This window comes from Lonchura striata, chromosome 1A, assembly GCF_050655825.1.
Source record: "Lonchura striata isolate lonStrDom1 chromosome 1A, ASM5065582v1, whole genome shotgun sequence".
Taxonomy (NCBI): Eukaryota; Metazoa; Chordata; class Aves; order Passeriformes; family Estrildidae; genus Lonchura; species Lonchura striata.
In genome coordinates, this window is record NC_140741.1 from 70,043,820 (window position 1) to 70,065,089 (window position 21,270).

At 44.4% G+C, this 21,270-nt stretch overlaps 1 protein-coding gene across 1 annotated transcript in view; it reads left to right on the forward strand.

The window, feature by feature from the left end:
- Positions 1 to 20,989, forward strand: part of CCDC3 (coiled-coil domain containing 3) — a 32,788-nt gene extending 11,799 nt beyond the window's left edge. Inside the window, exon 3 of the mRNA XM_077783159.2 lies at positions 20,572 to 20,989. Within this exon, the coding sequence (XP_077639285.2) occupies positions 20,572 to 20,847 (276 nt within the window). The 3' untranslated portion in view covers positions 20,848 to 20,989. The remainder of the gene's footprint in view (positions 1 to 20,571) is intronic.
- Positions 20,990 to 21,270: the final 281 nt, after the last annotated feature.

Consider the following 21,270-nt stretch of genomic DNA (forward strand, 5'->3'; position numbering starts at 1 on the left):
AGTGAGGAAGCTGTTTTCCACCTTTAAAGCAGCATCCTTGGGCATGGAAAATGAGCAATAATGAAGAAAGAGCTTAGACACAGTAACCATAGGGCACCTCTGCCACATGCCTGCCCATGCTTTAAAAAAGTTCTGAGGTCTGGGTTGGCTGGGAGAGAGTTTATTACTCATGGTCTATAAAGGTTGTCTTAAGTGAGAATCTGTGTGTACATGGCTTATCTGTGGGGAAGAACCTTACTTGGTCTGTAAGTATCTCTGCTGGAGATTTTTCTGTGAGTAGAGACAAAGAAAAAATAACAATGCAAATGAGAGAAAATTAAAATAACTCATGAGAATAGGAAATGAAGAAATAAACCACCAAAATGTGTGGCCCACTGATGTGGTTACAAAGCACGGGTCTAGCTGGGAGACTGAGGTGGGTCAGAAGAAGACATTCTCTGGCTGCCTTCCTCTGGAGGAAGAGCCACTGCACGGCTCATGACACGGCTCTGGGAGGGGCTGTGTAGGCTTTCAGAACCCCCTGTCCCTCTCCTGTTACTCTTCAAGCTGGATGTTTGTGCTGCTCTCTCTGGAGAGGGTCTATGTCCCCCACTCTATAGCTGGGCAGCTCTAGGAGGTACCAGGTACATCTAAAGCCCACCTCTATCAGCTGGATTCAAAAAGACAACCTGGAGGTGAATTTTTTAAAAAATTACTTCCAAGTTCTCTGTGCCATGCTGGATATGAATTCTGGTGTTGTGAAAAGTCTCTGAGGATTGGAAAAAAAACATTTTAAGAAGACTCTACAGAAGGGTTGTTACTACCATCAATGATTTAGGTTTTGTCCTTTTATACATTTTAGCCTCAGACATGTTTTGTTTGAGTTGAGTGAACACTTCATGATCTGTCCCTCAAAATCCTAATTGAGCCTGTGTTTTCTTAAGTCTTGGTTTCAAAGGGCAGAGGAGCAATACTTTGTGCTCAGATGTTGCCTGCCATAATGAAAATGGCTTGAAACCACATCCAGTGACAAAAATCCTCCAATATTTAACCCTTATCTGAAAGCAGCTGAACTACTGATGGGAAATGTCCTGGTGCTTCCAAATCAGTGGCACTCTGGAGCTGCTGGAACACGTCCTGTCCTTACAGACAGTCCTGGCTCAAGTAACATGTTACAGATGTCAAGGATATGAAGGAGCAGACCCCTTCCATCAAAACATCAGGCCAGAGAAGGGCTGAAAACAAAATTCCAGACTGGAGGCATCCCTGAGGCATTTGCCTGCCTGTTCTGTGTCTGGGCTTCAGGATCTGCCTCTGGTCCTGCTCATTGTCAGAAACTCTGGAACAGGAGAAGCCTCCTGTGGTCTCTGCTAACGAAGTGGTGTTTATCACGCTCTGCTAATTGCATTTGCTATGGTATTTACAGCATTTCCTATGTTTTGAAATGGAGAAATCTCAGGCTTGCCCAGGGCTCATTGTGTATTTTAATTTGCTCCTAAGCCCACACGTATCTTTAAACATTAACTTACACATTGGCAGTGTCCTGGGGCAGCCCCAACCCCACAGCTATTGAGCTGGGAATGTGGCTATTGAAGTGTTAATGTTTGCTCTCATTAGGAATCAGACATAGTGTCCTTTTTCCAAGTCCTGGGAAATATTTTTAAATTTTTATTCTTTTTCTTTTTTCCTTTTCCTTGCAGTTTTATCTGCAGTCAGTATTCCTGACTCCTCTAGAGCAGCACAGGGATTTGGAAATCCTTGCCCAGCACAATATGGGAGTGGAAAGATCTCCTAATGCTGGACCCACTGCAACATTAGCCCTACAAATAACTGTTTTCAGATTCCCCTGGCCTCTGGGGCAAAGACAGTGTATTAATTGCAAGAACAGAGGTCTTTGAGCTCACATCGTGGTCTGGCCCTGGCCACATATGAACTTATTTGTGTCTAAAAGGAACTGATGTGGTCCTGGGCCATTTATGCCACAGCACCTTGACCATGGCTATGGCTCTGTCTCATTAGCTTCTTTTTCTGGATATAGCAGTTCCAGCTTAGATTCAGTGGATGAGGAAAAGTCCAGAGCTTGAATCAAGCACTGCAGCATGCCTGGAGTCCTACTTCTGTATCTGTTGCTGTGTGGAGCAGGTGGCTTGAATTTGGCTGGAGCTTATGATGCATTTTGTAGTCTTTAGCTTATAAAGCCTTTTGGATAAAATTTACTGAGTGCATGAAGGATGTGGAGTTTTGTTTTGTGGATTTAAATCCAATATTCTAAATTGCTTTAAAGCAATTCCTTGTGTTTTGAAATTCTGAAACCTCTGTCCTCCCCTTTTTAAGGCCTGTGGTCAATCACAGACTGATTTAGAAAATGGTGCAAAATGTGTAAAAGAAATAAAAACCCCCAATTTTTAAAATGATGGTAGGAAAAGAAAAAGAAATAGAGGACGCATATGTTATCAATACTCTACCAAAAGTGAACATTGTCTCTGACACAGAAAGCCTTTAACTCTAAAGCTTGTAGAACAACTGGAATAATCTTTCTAATGCAGTCAACATTATTGGAGCTGTCATGGGGCTGTTTGAATTACTTCAATATTGATTTTAGGGCTTTTTCTGTTTGAACTTTATGTATGCACTGTAGATGTGACTCCAAACATGTTTTTCTATGCATTTTATGATAAATATTCTGGCTTTGGATTGGCTTCTTGGTTGGATATACTTAAGTGTTAGTTGAATGGAGTTAAGGAGCTTGTCTACTTCAGTATTGATCTTAAAATATGAGCAAAGATTGGATTTCATTGCATACAGCATTCTGAAGGGCTTCAGCCAACAGCAGAGTGGGGTACAGGAGTCCTTTTGTTAGGTGCTTTAATGTCAGAAGTACTGAACTGGTGCAAAATGACAGTTTTCTGAGGAAGTAAAGTAAAAGGCTGTTAGCATTCTCCCCTGCCCCCATCCCAAGACCCACAGTATGCTGAGAGATACCTAAGTCAGGTATCCATGGAAGAGTACAGGAAGAGAGTTCTGCTGATGCTTTCCCATCCTCCAGTGTTTTCAGGTGAAGATGTTTCTGTGGTGAAGTAATTTCCATATATTTCTTTCTTTTTTTATATTCAGTGACATCCAGTCAATTTATCTCCCGTAAAGCTGTCCAGCTCTCTCTTGAGAATTTGATTGCCTTTTTGATTTGATTTCCATCTTTTAGATTGCCTTCAACCTGTTTCCTACTATATTATCTGATATTCCCAGTTCTTCTGCCTGACAAGGCTCTATTTTCTTCCTTCATAGCATTCATGGTTGTGTAAACCTTTATCCTCCACCCTCTCACTGGACAGGACTCAAAATTACAGATCAAGCTTGATGTCTGAGCCTCAGAGAAGTTGTTCCTTCCCTATCCTGGATAGGACTCAGTTACTGCTAACACTGCAATGCAAGTCCTTGAGAAAAGAGGGAGTAAAGCCCCTTCCCTGGCTGTCTGGGACCTCCCACTGCTATTGCCACAGGGAAATTTCAAAGTTTTGCCTAGACTGTTGGAAGTGCCAACAAGGAAAGCAAATATTTGTGTGTAAGACTTAACCCCAAGAAGATTAAGTGCAGATGAATGTCAATAGTGCCAGCAACCTGTGAGAGAAAGTGAAAACTGAGAAGGATGTAAAAACAGAACATAGTATGGAAAAAAAAAAAGAAAGGAAAAGGAAGAATAAAATGCAAAACATACTAGAAGAAAATCAGGGAGAAGGAAAATTTCAATGGGGCTTTTTGCTTTCCAAAAAGGGCAGCATGAAGAGCAGCAAGACAAGCGTTGCAACAGGGGCTCATCAGTGTTAACAAGTTGGGAGGTTCCAAGGGTGAGCACAAAGTAAAGAGGGGGCAGAAATGAGGGATGCAGCTTGATGGGATGCTACATGGACAGTAGAAGCCTTTGGAAATTGAGAAGAATCCTGTAGGTGATGAATATCTTGCACGGTCTTTAGTTCCTACCCCTTCAGTTTTGGAAGTCAATTGCTAGCTGGGGAATTGTGATCCGTGGGAAGAGGTTTGGTTTTGTGAAGCTTGGCCCATGTTCTGTGGGAGGAGAGCTGTACTGTTTGGAAAGCATCCACCTTGAGAAAATCATAAGTGGTAGGGCTGTCTAGACTAGTCAGGAAGGCGTGAACAAATAACCAGAGTAAAATAGAAGGAGAAGAGAAACAGTGTGATTCCTCACCTAGAATTAAATTAAGATGTCAGGAAAAAAAATTACTCGAGGCTTCAAAGGATGCAAACAGAAGATGTTCTTAACTGGCTTTACTCTAAGGTTAACAAGGAGAGGAAATTAGACATGCTCATGGCTGGATTTACATGTCGCTGCTGGAAGAGGGTGGGGAGATATGTGATAGGAATGCTACAATTAATTATTATAAATCTCTTCATAACAACCGTGTGGGCAGTGTGCAGGTGTGTGTGAGGACCTTGGCAGCCTGACAAAAATGTAATTATTGGTTATGGAGGTAGCAGCGCTCACTCCTTGGCACGTTGTCAATCAGCAGAGTGGTAATTAGCCATTGCTAGAGGCCACTGTGATTCTCTGAAGAGGAAAGTAGAACCTCCTCAAACACCTGGATGTGGTCTGAGTGAGAGCATGGGAGGGTAGTATGTCTTACCTGGGAGACTGCAATTACAGCAAGGATTTCCTGACTCAGAAACCAAACCAGAACTATTCTGCCTTAAATATTGTTATTTTTTGACCTGCAGCTTGAAACTGGCAGCAATCTGCATCCATATAACCCAACCTAAATACAGTGGTTTTTTGAAGTGAAGTAGATCATTAATCTTTAGTTTGCCAGGGGCCATGATAGCTTTTCTATCGCTGAAAAAGAGGTTGGAACTCTTTTCTAGGATAGATATGCACCTGCTGAAGTAATTTGGTGTGCAAAAGGAATGACTTCCAACAATTTTATACAGGAAGTCTGATATAATCTGGGTTAAAGAGAACCAATTCTTGTTGCCCTCATTGCCTCATAGAGGACAGCATGTTATTTTCTAGTTTGGCTGACAGAAAATGTGGGCTTTGGGACTATACTACATATAATGGAGAATTCAGTGTCCTGCCCCAAAACCCATTCTTGGGGGTTTCCCTCCCTGTGGATCATAAGCAATCATGTACAGTCATGTTTACAAAGAAATCTGAACCACAGGAGTGAGTAAGAAGCAGCCTTGAGAGGAGGGTCAGAAGCTGTCCAAGGCACCATCTTTCCAATTTCTACTATAGCTGAGGAGTCAGGGTGGGAAAAAGCATTGCCCTGTGGAGCTATTTAAAGTTCCCCATCAGATGCAGTAAAACACACTGTAGAGCAGCTTTAAAAACAAGGGGAAAACAAAGGTAAATATATCTCTGACATAGTGACAGCCAAGAAGAGCTTGTCAGGCCTGGGTTCCTTCAAAGATGTGCACTGAGCCCTTTCACACTCTTAGTGCTGTTTGCTGAAGTACTGAGGAAGTGGGAAGGCATCCAGAAAACTGGTTCAACTCAGCTGACATGCTGGAATTTGAAAAGGAGCAGGAAGGAGATGGAGATCTGCAGCACACTGCTGACCTGCTGGGACACAGTGATGCATCACGCTGCTCCTGCTGCTGCAGGCTGTGCTCAGAGGTGTCCAGCAGCTGATGAAAGCTGTTGGAAATGATGGAATAGCATCTTCTCACAGCTGCTGCAGGGTTGGGTTTTTTTGGTCCCGATGAAACAGGGAGACAGATTTTTGGGGTAGCCTTCAGGAAGCTCTTGACCCAGCTGGCTACAAGGAGTGAAAGTGCCTCACAACTCTGTATTGCCCTGGAATACATGGACAATCTGTAACAGTGAATTGATTGTAATTTGTCAGAGCTGAGCAGAGCTTCCTCTGATCTTCTGCAAGCTTCGCAGATGCTGTGTAAGAATTACTTGTGAGCTGTAATGCCTGCAGTGGTAAAACTCAAACACACAGGGTGAAGACTGAGGAATGCTCATTTGTGGTTGCTACAGACGTTCTTTGTCATGGCCATTACTGTAACTTTATTGTAATTTAACCACATTTTAAAAGTCAACCCACAATTGTAACCACTGTGTCACCACCCAAGACTCAAAACTCAGCCCAGAATCAATGAGGTTGTAACTGCACAGAAACCCCTCCTGCAATTTAACACCAAGGGAGAAGTCTTCTCAGGTAATGCAGAATTTATTATAGCACCCCTCCCTTTTCCTCTTCCCTTTTATGTGGTTTTGTATAGCCCTCACAAACTACGAGTTATACATAGAAAGCAAAGTAATAAATGAGTTTGAAATATGAAGCCACATTCAGAATTTTTTGGATGAAAGTAGCTTTGTTAGTTTAGGTTATTGGTCTACTTTGAGAAGTGGTAGAGGTGGAACATTGCTTGTGAGATCTTTCACCTGAACTTTAGGGGCTGAGCCCAGTAATTGGATCAATTGATGCTTAAGTTGAATTATCCCTATAATTTTTGTGTTTCTTTATTATTGTTACATATGCATCAGTCCTAATTGACTGAGAAGTTTTTGAATAATTAAGCTTTGAAATACCAGGAATTATTCCCTCAGCAATCAGAGGATGTGACATGCATTTTTAACAGTCTTCATTAAATTTAAGTATTTAAGTCATTAACGTAAAATATGAGCTCACACCTTCCCAGCAATGACACCACTGACTCCAAAAGGCACAACTAAGCTGTCATAAGCTGTTGGACAGATGGCAGCTTCTTTAGCTTCTACCACATTACTTTTGTTCTCCTTTCTGTTGCTTTGTTCAAATTGCTGCCTGGCCATGTGAGCAAGTCTTGGACTCACAGCCTTGAGTCCATAGCAAAGCATCTTCTTTGGTCTGTCACTCTCCAGCCCCAAAAACAAAAGGTCAGCCATATTTCTTGACCTTTTCAGTGGATCTGAACATCTGTGGAGCTCAGCCCATTTCCAACCTCACAGTTGTTCTGGTTGTATCTTAGGAGCTCACTTCTGGAGTGTCTAAACAATTATGACCTGTCTTTAAGGCATGGACAGTGATTAGCAGAGCTGGGAGGCAATGTCCTTGTATCTACTGAGTTCTTTTTTTGCTGCTAGGCATCTGCCTTCCTTCCCATGGAACTCTGAAACCAATATGCCTGTATTTCTGTCTGTATTTCATGTGTGGTATTGTGGAGAGAGCTCATTACAGACAAGCTCAAGTGTAGCCAGCACTTAGCTGCAAGTGCAAACATATCATGAATGTCTGTGTTGCATTAGGATCTTTCCAGAAGACATTGAAGACAGCCAAGAAGACATTGACAGACAGCCAAGGTGGCTTCACAAGCTCAGTGTTCTCCCAGCACTTGTTGGTTCAACTGTTTTTAAAAAATGTAGGCATTTGGGAGAGCATGGATGTCAGCACCAGTAAAGATGTGCAGTGCACCAAGTGGCAGGAAATAGGTGAGTTGATTTAGAGCTCAGCCAGCCTTGTCCTTGCTTGAGCCTTCTAGAGGAACTTCAGGGAGAGAAACGTAGTGAGCTGTGGTAGGAGATGGCTCTGGGGAGCCACTAGCTGCTGTTTCTGAGTTATAATTGGATTTCACAGTCCCAGAGCTGCATGGCACATCCATCCCCACCTCTTGTCCTGAACTGAGTTGTGAGGGTCCTCCATCAGCCCAGTGAAACACCTCCAGAGCCTGGAGCTGGCCCATCAGGAGGGATGAGAGGCAAATGTGAAACCAGTTGCATTGCAGGCTTTGCAATTGTTGTGAGGTCTCCTGTTTGAAGTTTCCCAAGCCACAGAGCTCAGGCAAAGCACCTGAGGGAACAAGAACTGTCTTAACCTGCCAGATGTGTCAAATCAGTGCAATCTCCATCATGACAGGGAATGAGTCTGGTGAGTAGGAGACATGTGAGTTTGCTTGACAACTGCTGGTTCAGTTCACAGAGAAGTTTTCTGCACAATGAGTGGATTCCTCCTGGAGGAAACACAGCCAGACTGCTCCAGATGCCTGTATGGTGTGCACCAGCTCCTAATGGGAACATGAGGGATCCACAGCTGGTACTTCACACACCTTCTGAACCCTTTCCCTGTCTGTTTGTTCACCCCAAACACATCTAGAGCTTCAGTCTACAGATACATTTATTTCATTCAAATTGATGCAGCCAACAGTGCAAGCCTTTTTGGGGTGTCTCACCTGAGATCTTGAGTTTTAGGCACACAAGCCTCACTGCGGGTTTCTGGAACTTTCAGTTACTTGTCTCTTCTTCCTCTATTCTTTCATTTAAGCCTGTCCACCTGACACCTGCTCTGGCCACCTTACTGTTCAGACATAGGTCAACCCAGCAGGGTCTGGCATGGCAAATGTGACAGAAAATGTGGAGAAGTACAACATTATCCATGGCTTTGTGAGGCATTTCTGTGTCCTTTTGGTAGAAAACATGACCATCATACCTTCCAGCTGACCAGCATTGAAGTGAATAATCTCAGGAGATCAGGAGCATCTTTACAATATCACATCAAGGCATTTGCTCTTAAGTTTCGACAAGCCTGATGTCTCAAGCAAAACTCAGCTTTGTTTTGTCCACAGGCAACCTCTGCTTCACTCTCAGTTTGCATCCAAAGCATTAAAAAAAACATGGGTTCATCAACATGTTCATGAGTTTTTAGTAAGCTGGGATTCGGCTTTCTGACAGCTTTGTTTAGTCTGACATATGTTCCTGCCCTTTACTTCTGTGCAGGAATGTGTCTCTTCATTTCCATGAAAACCTCCCTGGTGAGAAGTTTCCTTTTAATCTTGCACATATCCTGAATTGCTTCTTAAAAGTCACTGATGATGAGAGCTGGAATTATCTTCAGATTTTATAACTTGGCTAAAAAAGTCTGGCTTCAAGCTAAATCTTGACACATAAATCTCAGCCAGGAAATAATTTAGTTTCTCTCTTTCCATCAAAACAGCAAACAACTCGGCCCACTCCCAAACAGTTGCAAAGTTTTCAATGGTAAAAGGGAATTTTAGGAAGGGATTAAATAAAGAAATGTTACTAAGTGGCAGAGTCTCTAGGGTGGGGAGAATGTGAAAGGAAAAACATTTGGAATGATGCAATTTATTCGGATCTTTTTTCTGTTTGTTTTTCTTCACTTGAAATGCCTCACAAATATCTGGAGGGAGCAGGATAAATTATCAATTTGATTGACTTTCAGTAACACTGATTGCCACAAGAAGGTTGGTGCTGTATGCCAGTACAGGGATGTACTTATTAACAGGATTAAACAGAGCGAGGCAGCAGTTGAGAGATCTCTCAGTTGAGAGATCAGGTGGATGGGGCTCAGATTAAACAAATTGGTTATCCAGGCTTATCAGCTGAGTTTGTGTTGCACTTTACATGTACTAACCCTAAACCACATCTGGTTGATGAAGAGAGGCCTCAAATATCTGCAGGAAAGGGTCTTTACCATTCCCTCCAGAGGCTTAGTGCCATGCTCTTGTTGTGCTCTTCCAGATTAACTCACACTCCCATTGATTTCTGACCTAGGCAATGGGTGAGAATAAAAGTTTTCTTCCATTCCAATAAAAACCCCTTGTGTATTCTGCTGGATTTTCTGCTCATTTACTGACCCTTAGATCCAGAATAATGAGAGGAATGACCATTACCACGTTGTTGCCTAACCAGTCACACCCATTTTGTTGGTGAATGGTGCCTAAGGAATGGTTTGGTTTGTTTTCCATGGCCCAATAAGGGCAGTTGCTAGAAGCTCTCCCTTTGATCATACTTGAAACCTTGGTCTTGGGACCATGGACATTGCTCATGTATCTGAGCCATATCTAAGCCATGTTCACAAAGCCAGGATTTTCCCCTTCTTGGATAATGTAGACTTAAATGCCTTTATCAGTGACACAGAAAAATACAATTTTTTCTTGTATTGACTAAATCCCTCAATACTGAAAGTTCAATCAATCACATAGTGCAGCGATGGACAATTGGTCCAGGATCCTTACTGAACAGTATGTTTCCAGATTGCAGGAGACAAAGCTGCAGGTATGGGCAATGCCTACCAGCACCTAAGGAAAAACATGGTGTCTGGGCTCATACTCTGAATTTGCACAGAGAAGCACTGTGGCCATTCAGCATGCAAGTATCTGCCCATGAGTCCTGGCTCTGCTATTGCTCTTGTCCTATACATACTATTCAGGATTTGAATATAGACCTTTCTGGATTAGGTTATAATGACTCAGAAACTCTATAAATCACAGTTGTTCTGTAATCCCCATTTTTTGGAGACAAGGAATGGAAGCACAGGGAAGCTATTTACTGGACCTACTTACCCCTAACTGGTTATTGCCCTCACTGCAGGGGAGACCTCTAGTCCGATTCCCCTGATTAGGATGAGCATTTTATCTGCCCTCTTTGATGAGGTGTGAAATGCACATGTTGCTCAATGAGAACAAACTGTTCAGATAACACAGCTCAGAATGATAGAGGATTTGTTCTTCCAACATTATCATTGTCAAAATACAGGGCAAGTGTCCTAATTATGTGACTAGAATGGAGCCAGGTCCTGACTTCCTCAGAGTGGGTTTGCCATTTTTTTTTTTTTTCCTCCAGTTCTGTGATGTTTGGCAATTTTTGTGAAGTTGTATGGATGGTGACTGGTGTGGGTACTGTGATTGCTACTGCAGGAGGGGTGTGAGGCAATCCAGATCATCTGCTCTTCAAGGCTCTCTATGCCCTGGCCCTTGCTATTGCTGAAGTGATGCAGTACAAAGCTGGTGAAAGTACAGATAACTTCTGCATCAGAGAAATATGGGAAAAGCATAACAAATTCCGCAGAAGAATTTTGGACTGATAGAGAAAATTAATTTCATAATCATATTTAAAGCCCATGAGTACACAAACAGTAACACAGACTTGCAGAGGGAAGCATTTACTTCATGCCCCTAAGTATTTAGCCAGGAACAATAGCAGATTTTACAGGTAAAAAGACAGAACAGCAGGGTATTAGGAGATTTTTCAGACCTCAGTGCAGTTATTCACAGAAGAGCCAAACCCCAAGGTAGTGTGTGATTGAACTGTAGCTCTGAGGTATCACCATGTGCTCGCTGTGCAGTGGTGTGGCACTTGCTATGTAATTATCTCTCTCCAGCACAATTATTAACATAGGATTAAACAGCTGAGAGCCACCACTGCAACATTAACCAGCAGTGGGGTGTGTGCTCTATAATTTAGATGCTTGGAGGGAAGAGTTTACCACAGGGCATCCACCAGCCCTGTGAGCATTTTGTCCTGTGTAACTGTGGCTGCAATCCTTCTGAAATCAGGCTGGAAAGAGTGCTCCAGGCTTGTGTGTATGGGGAGGCCTGACTCATGCTTCTCTTATGACCTTATTTTCTGCAGGCATTGTAGCCAGCCCTGTGTGAAAAGCTTTTCTCTGTATAAGGCAGTAAGTTGTGCAGCACTTGCTGGGAGTTTTTGGTGCTTCCTTGTCTGTATGAAACGCAGCAAAGCAGCAGGGAGAGATTTTAGCCACTGAATATGACATTGGATTTCAAATATGACCCTGTATTTACCTGACCCCGTATTTCTGTTGAGAATTGAAATATTAGCCCAGGAATAGATCCTGATCTGAGGAATTGTACCAGAGTGAAAACAGCTTTTGTTTCCTATAGAAACAGTCAAGAATGCCCCAAATGCTTAGGGCCATCTGAGCATATGCAAGTAGGAGGGTGTTTCCCTAAATACCACATATTTCCACATTGAAAACTGCCTATTTGCCAAATCCTGCCATCTTCAGAGTAGCCTGTTGCCCATTTATCTCACCCAGGGTGGTCTGGGGCCCTTTCAGGATTTACAGCCCATGCAGCAGCTGGAGCTGTGGACAGGCTGCTCTGGGCTGCCTGGTGGGACAGGAATATCTGTGAGTAGCAGGGAGCTCTTGTCAGCCAGATGTTAGTGCTTGGAGCTTGTTGTGCAGAACTGCTGCTCAGTCTCTCAGGCATTTGGTCCCTTTCTCAGCATTGACATTAGTCAGAGAGCGCCTGCAGATCACAGATGTTTGTTTTTCCTTCCCTTTGTCTTTGCTTCTTCAACCTCACCAAGGCTTTTCCACTTCTGTGGCACTTCCGTGCTTGAATGAGGGCTGGACCTGGTCCTCAGCCCTGCTGGCTCGGTCACCTCTCCCGAGGCTGCTGGCATGGGGCACAGCAAACATCTCCTGCTGAGGTCTCCTCCTTGCTCTGGGCTTGCAGAGCAGCTCAGGAGCAGATGCAGATGCCTTTTGTCAAGCCCGTGTGTTTCACCCTGCCTGATTTCAGTGCTGCTGCCGTCATTTCCATGCAGGTTTCAGGGAAAAGCTTCATTAGAGCCTCTTGTCCTGCTCCTGCCACGACAGGGGCATTTCCACCGTGTGCGTAAGCACCGTGCTGGAGTTGTTTCCGTACTATTCAATGCAGCTTTAGTGCCTGATTCCCTGCTCTAAATTAGTTCCTCTGACTCATCCTCCAGAGGAATTTCTGTCTCTGTAAAGTCTGTAGAAAAAGATCTGAAAGCCAATGTTTCCTACCCAGGACTGAGGTTACATATTTTAGCAGGGTGATGCAAAGACCACCACAAGGGACCCACCAAACACAGATAAATGCAAATCTGAGTGTGGCCTTTTCATTCCCCATGCTTTTCTGGACCCAAACAGGCTTGGAAAATGAAATTAAATGTCTCCAGCAGTTCCTATGGATGCTCAGGAGAGATGTGAATATTCCCCCTCCCCAGTGGCACCATAGGGCAGCAGGTTGCCCGGGGGCACTTGCAATTTCTCTCTGAAATCCAGAAGCTGTGCACAGCAGCAGGGCATGCTCAGGGCTTCCAGCTGAGCCTTCAGCCAAGGAAATCCTATCTGTTTGTAAAGGCAGCTGAGCTGCAGCAGCTTGTGCGCAGTGTGGAGCCAACACATCCAGAGCAGAGGGATTTATAGGGGAACTTGACTTTTATAGATGTTGCATTAACTTTAAACATTTGCCTTTCTCAGCATGGATTCTCCCCCTGTGCATACAAATGCCCCTGGGTATGATATATTGTCTGGAGAGGAGACATGGCCTCAAATTACAGTAAATGTCCATTTCTTTGCTTTCTTGAGAGGCAGCATTTAGTGCATTGCAGTCAATGCTGTGGCCATTTGCCAATACCCACCCACAGCCTGCTGGGATTTGCTCGGCTTCTCTCTTTCCCCATTTTGACTTATAGGTGACAGAGAAAGAAAGGTTCTCTTCATATTTATGCATAGCATTTATTTTATTATATATTTGCTGATCCCAGTTCTTCCCTCCTCACTGACAGGGAACATGGGTGCTCAGCATTTGCACTCTGAACCTGCTGAAGGGTACAAGGAGGTGTGGCATGGCCTTACCCCAAGAGGTTCTGAATTCCTTAAGACCTTAATCAGCCTTGTTTCCATATGCCCCCTGTTCTCTCACAGTCCATGTCTCCCACCTGTTCTTTTGTACCCTTTACATCCATGTTTAAGTAAACCTCAGCTTACAAACATCCCTGCAGCATTTGCCACACCAAAACATCAGGCACCTCTGTCAGGACTTGCAGGGAGTCCTACAACTCTACAAGTTGTAAAACATTAGACTGAAGTAAATCATACTTAATGTAAAGACCCCAAAGCAGGGCAAATTCATGCTGGTAAGGATAAATATTTTTCTTCACCATCAGATTCTGGTTCTCAGCTTCAGCTGCATCTGGGGATGGTATGTTTAGATATACTGCACTTTCCTGTATGCCCTGTACTTGACAGGAAGACTAAAATAAAGGAGGTTTCTAGAAGCTGTTGTAACACAAGGTAAAGGTCAGTTCATTCAAAAATTTCAATAAATAGGAACAAATAATAAGATGCTGTGCTGCTCTGATCATCATTTTCTCCTTTCCCTGAGTTCCCAACAGTGAGAAGGAAGGACAGAATACACTTTGGTTTTGGGTCTTGTTGGTTTTATCCCTTCCTTGGTATTTAATTAGTTCTCTGTGTGTATGTGTGGGGGGAATGGTGATCTAATCCTGTTGAAATACAAGCCAAGTAAAACAAGTTTGGATGGAGACATGGTCACATGGCAACTTTCAGTCAGAGAACAATACACTTGGGGTAAGGTATATTAGCAAAGTAGTTTAAGGCATATCAGACCTAATTGGTTTTATTGTGAGAATAGTAATACTAGGTGGGAAAAAGCTAAGTTGAAAATTAAAGTGGATAGCAAGTTTTGGTAACTTTGGTAACGGAAAAGTTCTGTACACATTGTTGGGGAAAAAAGCCTCTCACAGAACTTTTGAAGCTCTGCTAAGACTGCAATCACTCTGAGACAAGAAAAGAAAAAACACAACACCAATGCCAACAAAAAATATACAACTACCCCCCCCCAAAAAAAAAAACAAAAAAAAAACCAAAACCAAAAAAAACCAAGAAAAACAAAATAAATCCCCAAAAGTGACTCTGTAATTTTGATATTTTGTTTGTCCTTCCTCAACACATTTTCCTTTAAGCTCAGCTGGGTAGTGCATTTTAACATTCAGGATCATTTGCCTATAACTGAGCAGCTCAATCCTGACCTGCCCTGTCTGCTCCTGACCGGGAACAGGACAGAGTGTATTGGGAATGCCCACCAGCTGCTATAAGGAGCAAAGGCAGACACTACATTTGCTTGGTTGTGTTTCTGCCTTGCAGAGAGCTGTGCTGCAGGGCTGTGAGCTCACTGTCCATGCAATGAGCTCTGTACATCCCCTGCAACAGGGGTGGAGAGCCAGGAGTGGTGTCCTGGCTGCTGCCTCTGCTTTTGTACATAATAGAAGCATGTGCCACCCCACGGTTCCTCACTCTGCTGGCCAGCCTGAGAAGTTCTGGTGCAGGGAGTCCGAGGAGGGTGATGTGGGTCTCAGCAAAGAGGCTGGCAGAGTAAAACCTGTGAGGGCTCCAAGACCCTCTGCTTCCCCAGCCCCGACCCACCTTGGCAGGTCCACATTGCTGGGAGCTCTGCTGAGGCCAGGAAGCTCCTGGAAACACAGACAGCACAAGGGATGGGGCAGGTGGGGCTCGGCTGCTCCTGCTGGACAGCTGAGCCCGAGCTTCCCTGCAGCTCCGCTCCCAGCTCACCCCGCATTCGTGCTCAAAGGGGGAAAAGCTGGCCCTGGTGTGCCTCCCCGGCTGCTGCACCCTCAGTGAGCAGAGGAAAGGAGCTTGGAGGTCGTACCCTCTTGATTTATTTGTCTCTTCCTGGAGACCTTCTGTCTCCCACTGCCTGGGCAGGGAATTTAGGGATTTACTGTCAGGACTGACTTATCTGCTCACTTGGCACAAGTGAGGTGCCTGTGGTAGGCAGTCTGGCTCATACCCTACACCTTTTTTTTTTCCCCCTTTCTTGTCTTGATTAATGTGGTTTCTATACTTGCTAACCCATTGACTTTTTTCCTTCACAAGTATAGGGAATAAGGTGTTGATCCCTTCCTGGGCACCAGCAGTGACTGTGACAACATATTCCCATCCCCATTTCCAATCATGGCAGAGGTCACTTGGTGTGACTGTCATTTGGTATCTTTGTTTCCATCCTCTCAGCAGCTTCTCAGGCTTCAGGGCTCCAAGTGCCAGGAGAAAGCAATGCCTCAGGACAAGCTCTAGGCGTGGTTTTAGGGCCAGGGACCTCTCTTCAGGTATCCCCATGGCTGGGGGGGGCTCTTTTCACCAGTTCTCCAGTGTCCCATAATGACCCTGCATCCTGTAAAACCACCCTCAGCCAGAGCAGGGGTGTAAGGGCTGTGAGTTTGAAGGAGAACTGTGGGGTTTTGAAATGGATGCCAGCAACACCCACTGCAGATGAGAGCCACCAGCAGTTCAGATACCTCCACACCAAGCAGTGATTTGATGCAGGTCAGAACAAAGCTCTTTTTAAAGACCCCCAAGAACCCATGGACATGGATTTGGGTCTGTTTCCAGGGCAAGTTTCTCCAAATTCCAAGAAAATTGTCTATATCCTGCCCTTGTAGCCTGCCCTGGGAAATCAGTGCCATTCTGATGCCATTTGATGGGGCTCATGGTGACATCCATCCCCATCAGAGATAGTTACCTAACAGGAGTCTCCAAAGGTGGCCCACATAAGGGAAGCATCAAGGTAGGCAAGAAATCTTCTCTAGGATGTGCCCATTTCTCTCTGGTGGCTGTTGGGAAAGATGACTTCCCTTTACTAGCTGCATCTAAGGAGCTTAAAGAGAAAATCTGCTTTCATTGAGGACTGAAATGAGGAAGAAAAACAGTGCTGAGACACCTTGGGGTGGGTGTAGCCTGGAAGAAGCTTCCTGTAGGCAGTGCTTCCTACCCCAAAGAAATCCACATCTCTAATATTTTGAATGAGCTGGAGAGATTAAAAACATTACATTTCCTGTGGCAAATGCTGATCCAGCATTCAGCAAGGTAACAAGAGACACAACAATTTTTTCCTCCATCCAGGTCCTGTGCATCTTGCTGATGCATATGAGGTCCTAGGGTGAAATCCCAGTTTATCTCCATTAATGCCAGTGATGTTGGATATGTCCTTGGGACCCCTGTTCTGTTCCTCTAAAAGTGCTGTTCCTGTAGCAAGCAAAGGTGGTTTAACTCAGTGCTGCCATGCCCCCACCACCTCACCCAACACGATGCTTTAACAGCGCTGACAGGGACTTTTCCACACTTCAGCACGAGGGTTAGTCTTGGCTGAAAAATCCCAGTAACTGGAGGTTAAGTCACTCCATCCCAAACCAAATACTCCCCTCTGCCAGACCTCTCCCACTATTCTTTGATTCCTCGTCTTTCTTTCCATGCAACACACTCACTCCCACAGGAAGGACTTTTAGGTAGTGGGACTCCAGTGTTTTTTAGCAGTGTTGCCATAAGGAGCATGCATGAGGAGACAGCTGGGACTCAGCATCTCTCCCTTGGGTAGGTGAAGGGAAGGCTTGGGTGCCACTGCTGGGTTTTGAGTGACCTGAGTTCTGTGACACTAACTTCAACCACTTATGGACATTTTGTGGTGGATGAGCACTACCATGACACCCTTATCCATGGCACCTTTATCCATTGTGCCCTCAAACCAAGCTTCTAGAGGGCAGGTCTGTCAATAAGAAAAGTGTGTACATACATCACTTCAGTGTGTTTGGTAAGGGATTTACATGCCTATAATGTGATGATCCAAAATCAGTTTGTTAGTTAATAATTGGATTGGATGATCTTGGAGGTCTTTTCCAACCTCAATGATTCTGTGATTCTATTCTATTTATTACAGTGCTGATTTCTTTGGCAGATTTTCTGTATCTCCTAGATTTGGTGAAACTTTAAACTTGGTGTATTTGTCTCTCAGACAAATACTCAAATAGATTTAATATGCAGTTTCACAGCCGTAGGCTGTCCTGGATAAATCCTCAGGATCTGTATGGTTCTTGTGCCATCTTTCTCATTACATCTCTGGTATTGCTCTGAACTTGAGTGTACCACTGCTGAGGATGCCTTCCTAACAAAGCTGAAACAAGCAGACATGCAGACTGACCTTCAGACCAAACAACTCTTCTGAATTATGGGTCATTAGGGAATCCAAATTTTGAATGGAATTTGGAAAATTTCCTGTAAGTTTTGCCTAAGGAGCCATCTCCTAGTCCTTCTCTTCATTTCCCAAGCATCCAAGTAGCAACTTGGACTGGTTAAGTTCTCACCAGTTTGTTCAGCAGCTGGGTTGGTTATCCAGGGTGTGCTGGACTCACAACTGTCACATTTACACAGTTCTCAGCACTAGTTTGAGGATAACTTGGTTGCAGCCAGGTGAATCACAGCTACAGCAATAACAGCAAGGGCAGGACAGCACTCAAACATCATCATCATCACCACCACCACCACCACCATCATCCTCCCCACTGCAGAGTCCTGTGAAAAATGCTGTTTGTAACCAGACAGTGAGAATGAGAACTCCACCTTGTTATTTTTCCCTATGTAGAAGGAATAAAGTGTTTGTTTTCCAGCTGGTAGTCATGCAGCTGCAGGCAGGCATCCAGTTATCAAACTGGGCTCTTCGTATCACCTACCCTGTTGGCAAACAAAGCTGTGCATGCCAGATAGTACCTCAGTCTTTTAGAACTGTGCTGTTCCCGTGATGTCTCTGAATATCTCCAGATAATTTAAGCACCTAACTCTGTGTTTCAGACTGGAGAGTGAGGACTGTAGAAAAACAGTATAAGAAAATGGTCTGGTTAGCTTTTTGATAGTGTTTGAGAGGTTTCTGAGTAGCTTTGTAGAGCAGGTCTACCTCTGCTGACAAAGGACTAACCTCAGAATGTTTAGGAGTGTCTCTGGGATGAGGATAATGCTATCCTTGATGTCTGCTATTCCCCCATCAGCCAGCCCAGACAGATAAAACGCAGTTGGGTTCACACAACCTCCCACTTCAGCAGCATGAAGTGTTTGTTCCTCTGCACTGGATTCTGGCATAGGCCATGCCTATCACTGCATCCACGGAAAATGCAGGAAATCCCTCGTGAAGTAGAGTTTCCACCTCATGTCTTCCCAACAATCATATTCCCCTAACTCAGTGTCCTCCTTTACAGGGATTTAAATTCAAGAAGGATTCTGCTTGAGGTTTTGCAAGGGCTTGGCAAACACAAAAGCCAAGATGTGCTGGCTGTTTTCAAAGACCACTTGGATTGAACAGCGATCAAAACCAAACTCTCTCCTTTCCAGCACAAGTTCCAACCCTCTATCTGTGAGCTCCCCATCTTGCTAGCATGCATTTATAAAACAGCCCTGGAGAGAGAAGTTGGGGTAAGAATTTGCCACATAGCAAAACCCCGCAGTGCTTTTGCACAAGGAACAAGAGCTTCCAAGGGAGTAGAAGCAGTTGCTGTGTTTGTGTTGACTGGCCATGGTTTCCCACTGCTGGGGGTTTCCAAAGCAAATGAAATGTTATTCATCAAGGCAGGCTCCCTCCCCCGCTTTCAGTTGTTGAAAATACTACAAAGTAAGATGGAAAGAAACATGTAATCCTTCATCATCACAGTCAGGATTTACTTGTTTATTTAGATTCCCTGTCTGTTCCAAATGTTCTGCCAGAGAAAACCCATCCAGACTCCAGGAGTGCTTGACACACATAGAAAACTTTCTAGATGTATTTAGAAGATAAATCCAGCAGAATACATTGCCTGTCCTCACAGTGCAGCAGCAAGACGAAAGTCCCACATGCACAGTAAAATATCTCAGGATAGTTTTGTAGGGCAAAAAGAAAGCAGGAGGCATCTGAGGAGAAATTGATTTTGATGTGGATCTTCTATATCAGAAACTTTTTGGTGGAGCTATCCTTGAGCTCCAGGTACCTCCTCTTTTTCTGCCTGGAAAATGTGTTCCAGGTAGAAAAAAATGGAATTTGGTGTCTTTGTGGTCAGTAAAAGGAGAGAGTTGTGCTCAGAGGGTGATTCTTCCCTCTGCCCTAGGAGGTGCAAATCAGCCCCTGGAAGGGTGTCTCTCCCTCCAGGCACTACAGGGGAAATGCAAAGTGAGGAGCCCAGACCTAAGTCTCACTTTTAGCTGCTTAAGAGAAGGCAGCTGAATCCCATCCTGAGTGAGGGTGTGTGCTGGGAACTGACTACTCAGCAGCCTCAGCTAGTGTTTGTCATCCCACTGCCGTTGCTGCACCTATAAATAGGAAACAAGTGAGACCATAAACACACCCATGAGATAGGAGAGCTTTTGGGTCATCCTAGGATGAGGTAGTAGAAGATGAGCAGTTGTCCAACAGTTGTTTTGCAGTTGTACCATCACCCAGTCTAGTGGATTTGAAAATGCCCTGTGAGCTGTTCTTCTAGTGATGCCTTGGGGGCAGACCTTTGAAACCACCTCTCTTTTTTATTTCCTATCTAAGAGCCACTGGCATGAGTGAACGTCAAGAACTCGATGTCCCTTCTGGGGGCAATATTGCAGTAAGTTGTATAGGGTAGAGTGGGAGGGGCAGTTTTCAGGCCATTACCCTCTAAATACCTTATGTTTAAGTTATGGGATCGTGGATGCTCCTAGAGACTGCTGAAATCTTACCCTCTAGGGTTTTGTCTTAAACAAGCCAATATAATGAGGTGTTTAAGACACCTCTGTACATGGAAAAGCAAAATAACCAGTTCTGTGTTTGGCAGGCGCTGTCCTTATTTCACATGTTGATGTAAAGAGCAAAGGGCAGGCTCTTATCAGAATCTGGGGTTTCTGTAGGGCTGCTTAGCTGAATCAAAACTAGAATTTCCAAAAGTGACACTCCTTGACCTGAACTCCAGTTTGGTACCAGAATTAGGGCAGCCTTTCTCCATAAACTTAATGTGGCCTCAGTGTACTGGACAGGTCTGACAAAACAATTCATAAAAGCAATTTTGCATCACTAGTATCATTAAGATCTACAATTTCGGGTCTTCACTAAATCCATAAGTGAAAGAGAGGATTTTACTTAAAAGGATATAAAAACAAAGTAAAAGTTCCCCCAAAAAAGCATTCTGCTTTTGAAAAGCTGTGAGGTGTTTTCTGCAAAGCCTGAATTAACCCTTGCTATGATAACTTTCTGTGCAAAGCTCACCTGCTGCTGTCCCCACAGCTCATGTGCTCCTCGGTGCAGAAGGCCCTGTTTGAGGAGGAGGACAGGGTGAAGAAGCTGCAGCAGAAAGTGGCGGCGCTGGAGAAACGCAACAAGCAGCTGCGAGATCGAGTGAAGAAAGTCAAGAGGTCCCTGCGGCAAGCCAGGAAAAACTCCAGGCACATGGAGCTGGTGAACCGAAAGCTCAGTGAGAAACTTTCTTCTGCAGGTGGCCAAATCCCCTATATTAACTCTTTGAAGCAGGAGAACTCCCATGGTACCTACCTGAAAGTATAATGCAAGGGTAAGTGCTCAGGCCAATGGTAGTGGCAAGTTTTGTCTGCATTAGATCAGGGTCTGGCCCTCACACCTTGTCTGTGCTGTGCTTCAAACCTTGCATGGAAAATGAATCTGAACTTGCTTTAGACACAGTGCCAGATTAAACAGGAAAGCCAGCTGGATTTGGCATAGCCCAAAGCCATGTCCTTGCTGTTCTCAGTGGACACAGGGCCTGGCAGTCATCTGTGCTTCTCCTCTGTCACCCACCTCCACCATCACTTTTAGGTTGTCTTTGATGGAAGTGCCAGCCCAGACCTCTGGGCCATTGCAGGCACTTGACACAGGAGCTCTTCCTGCCAGTTTACCTCCTCCTCATGAGCTGGGCAAGCAAGGCTTGGGATCTAGAGATGAATGTGGTGGGAAGGATGAAGGCATGAATGC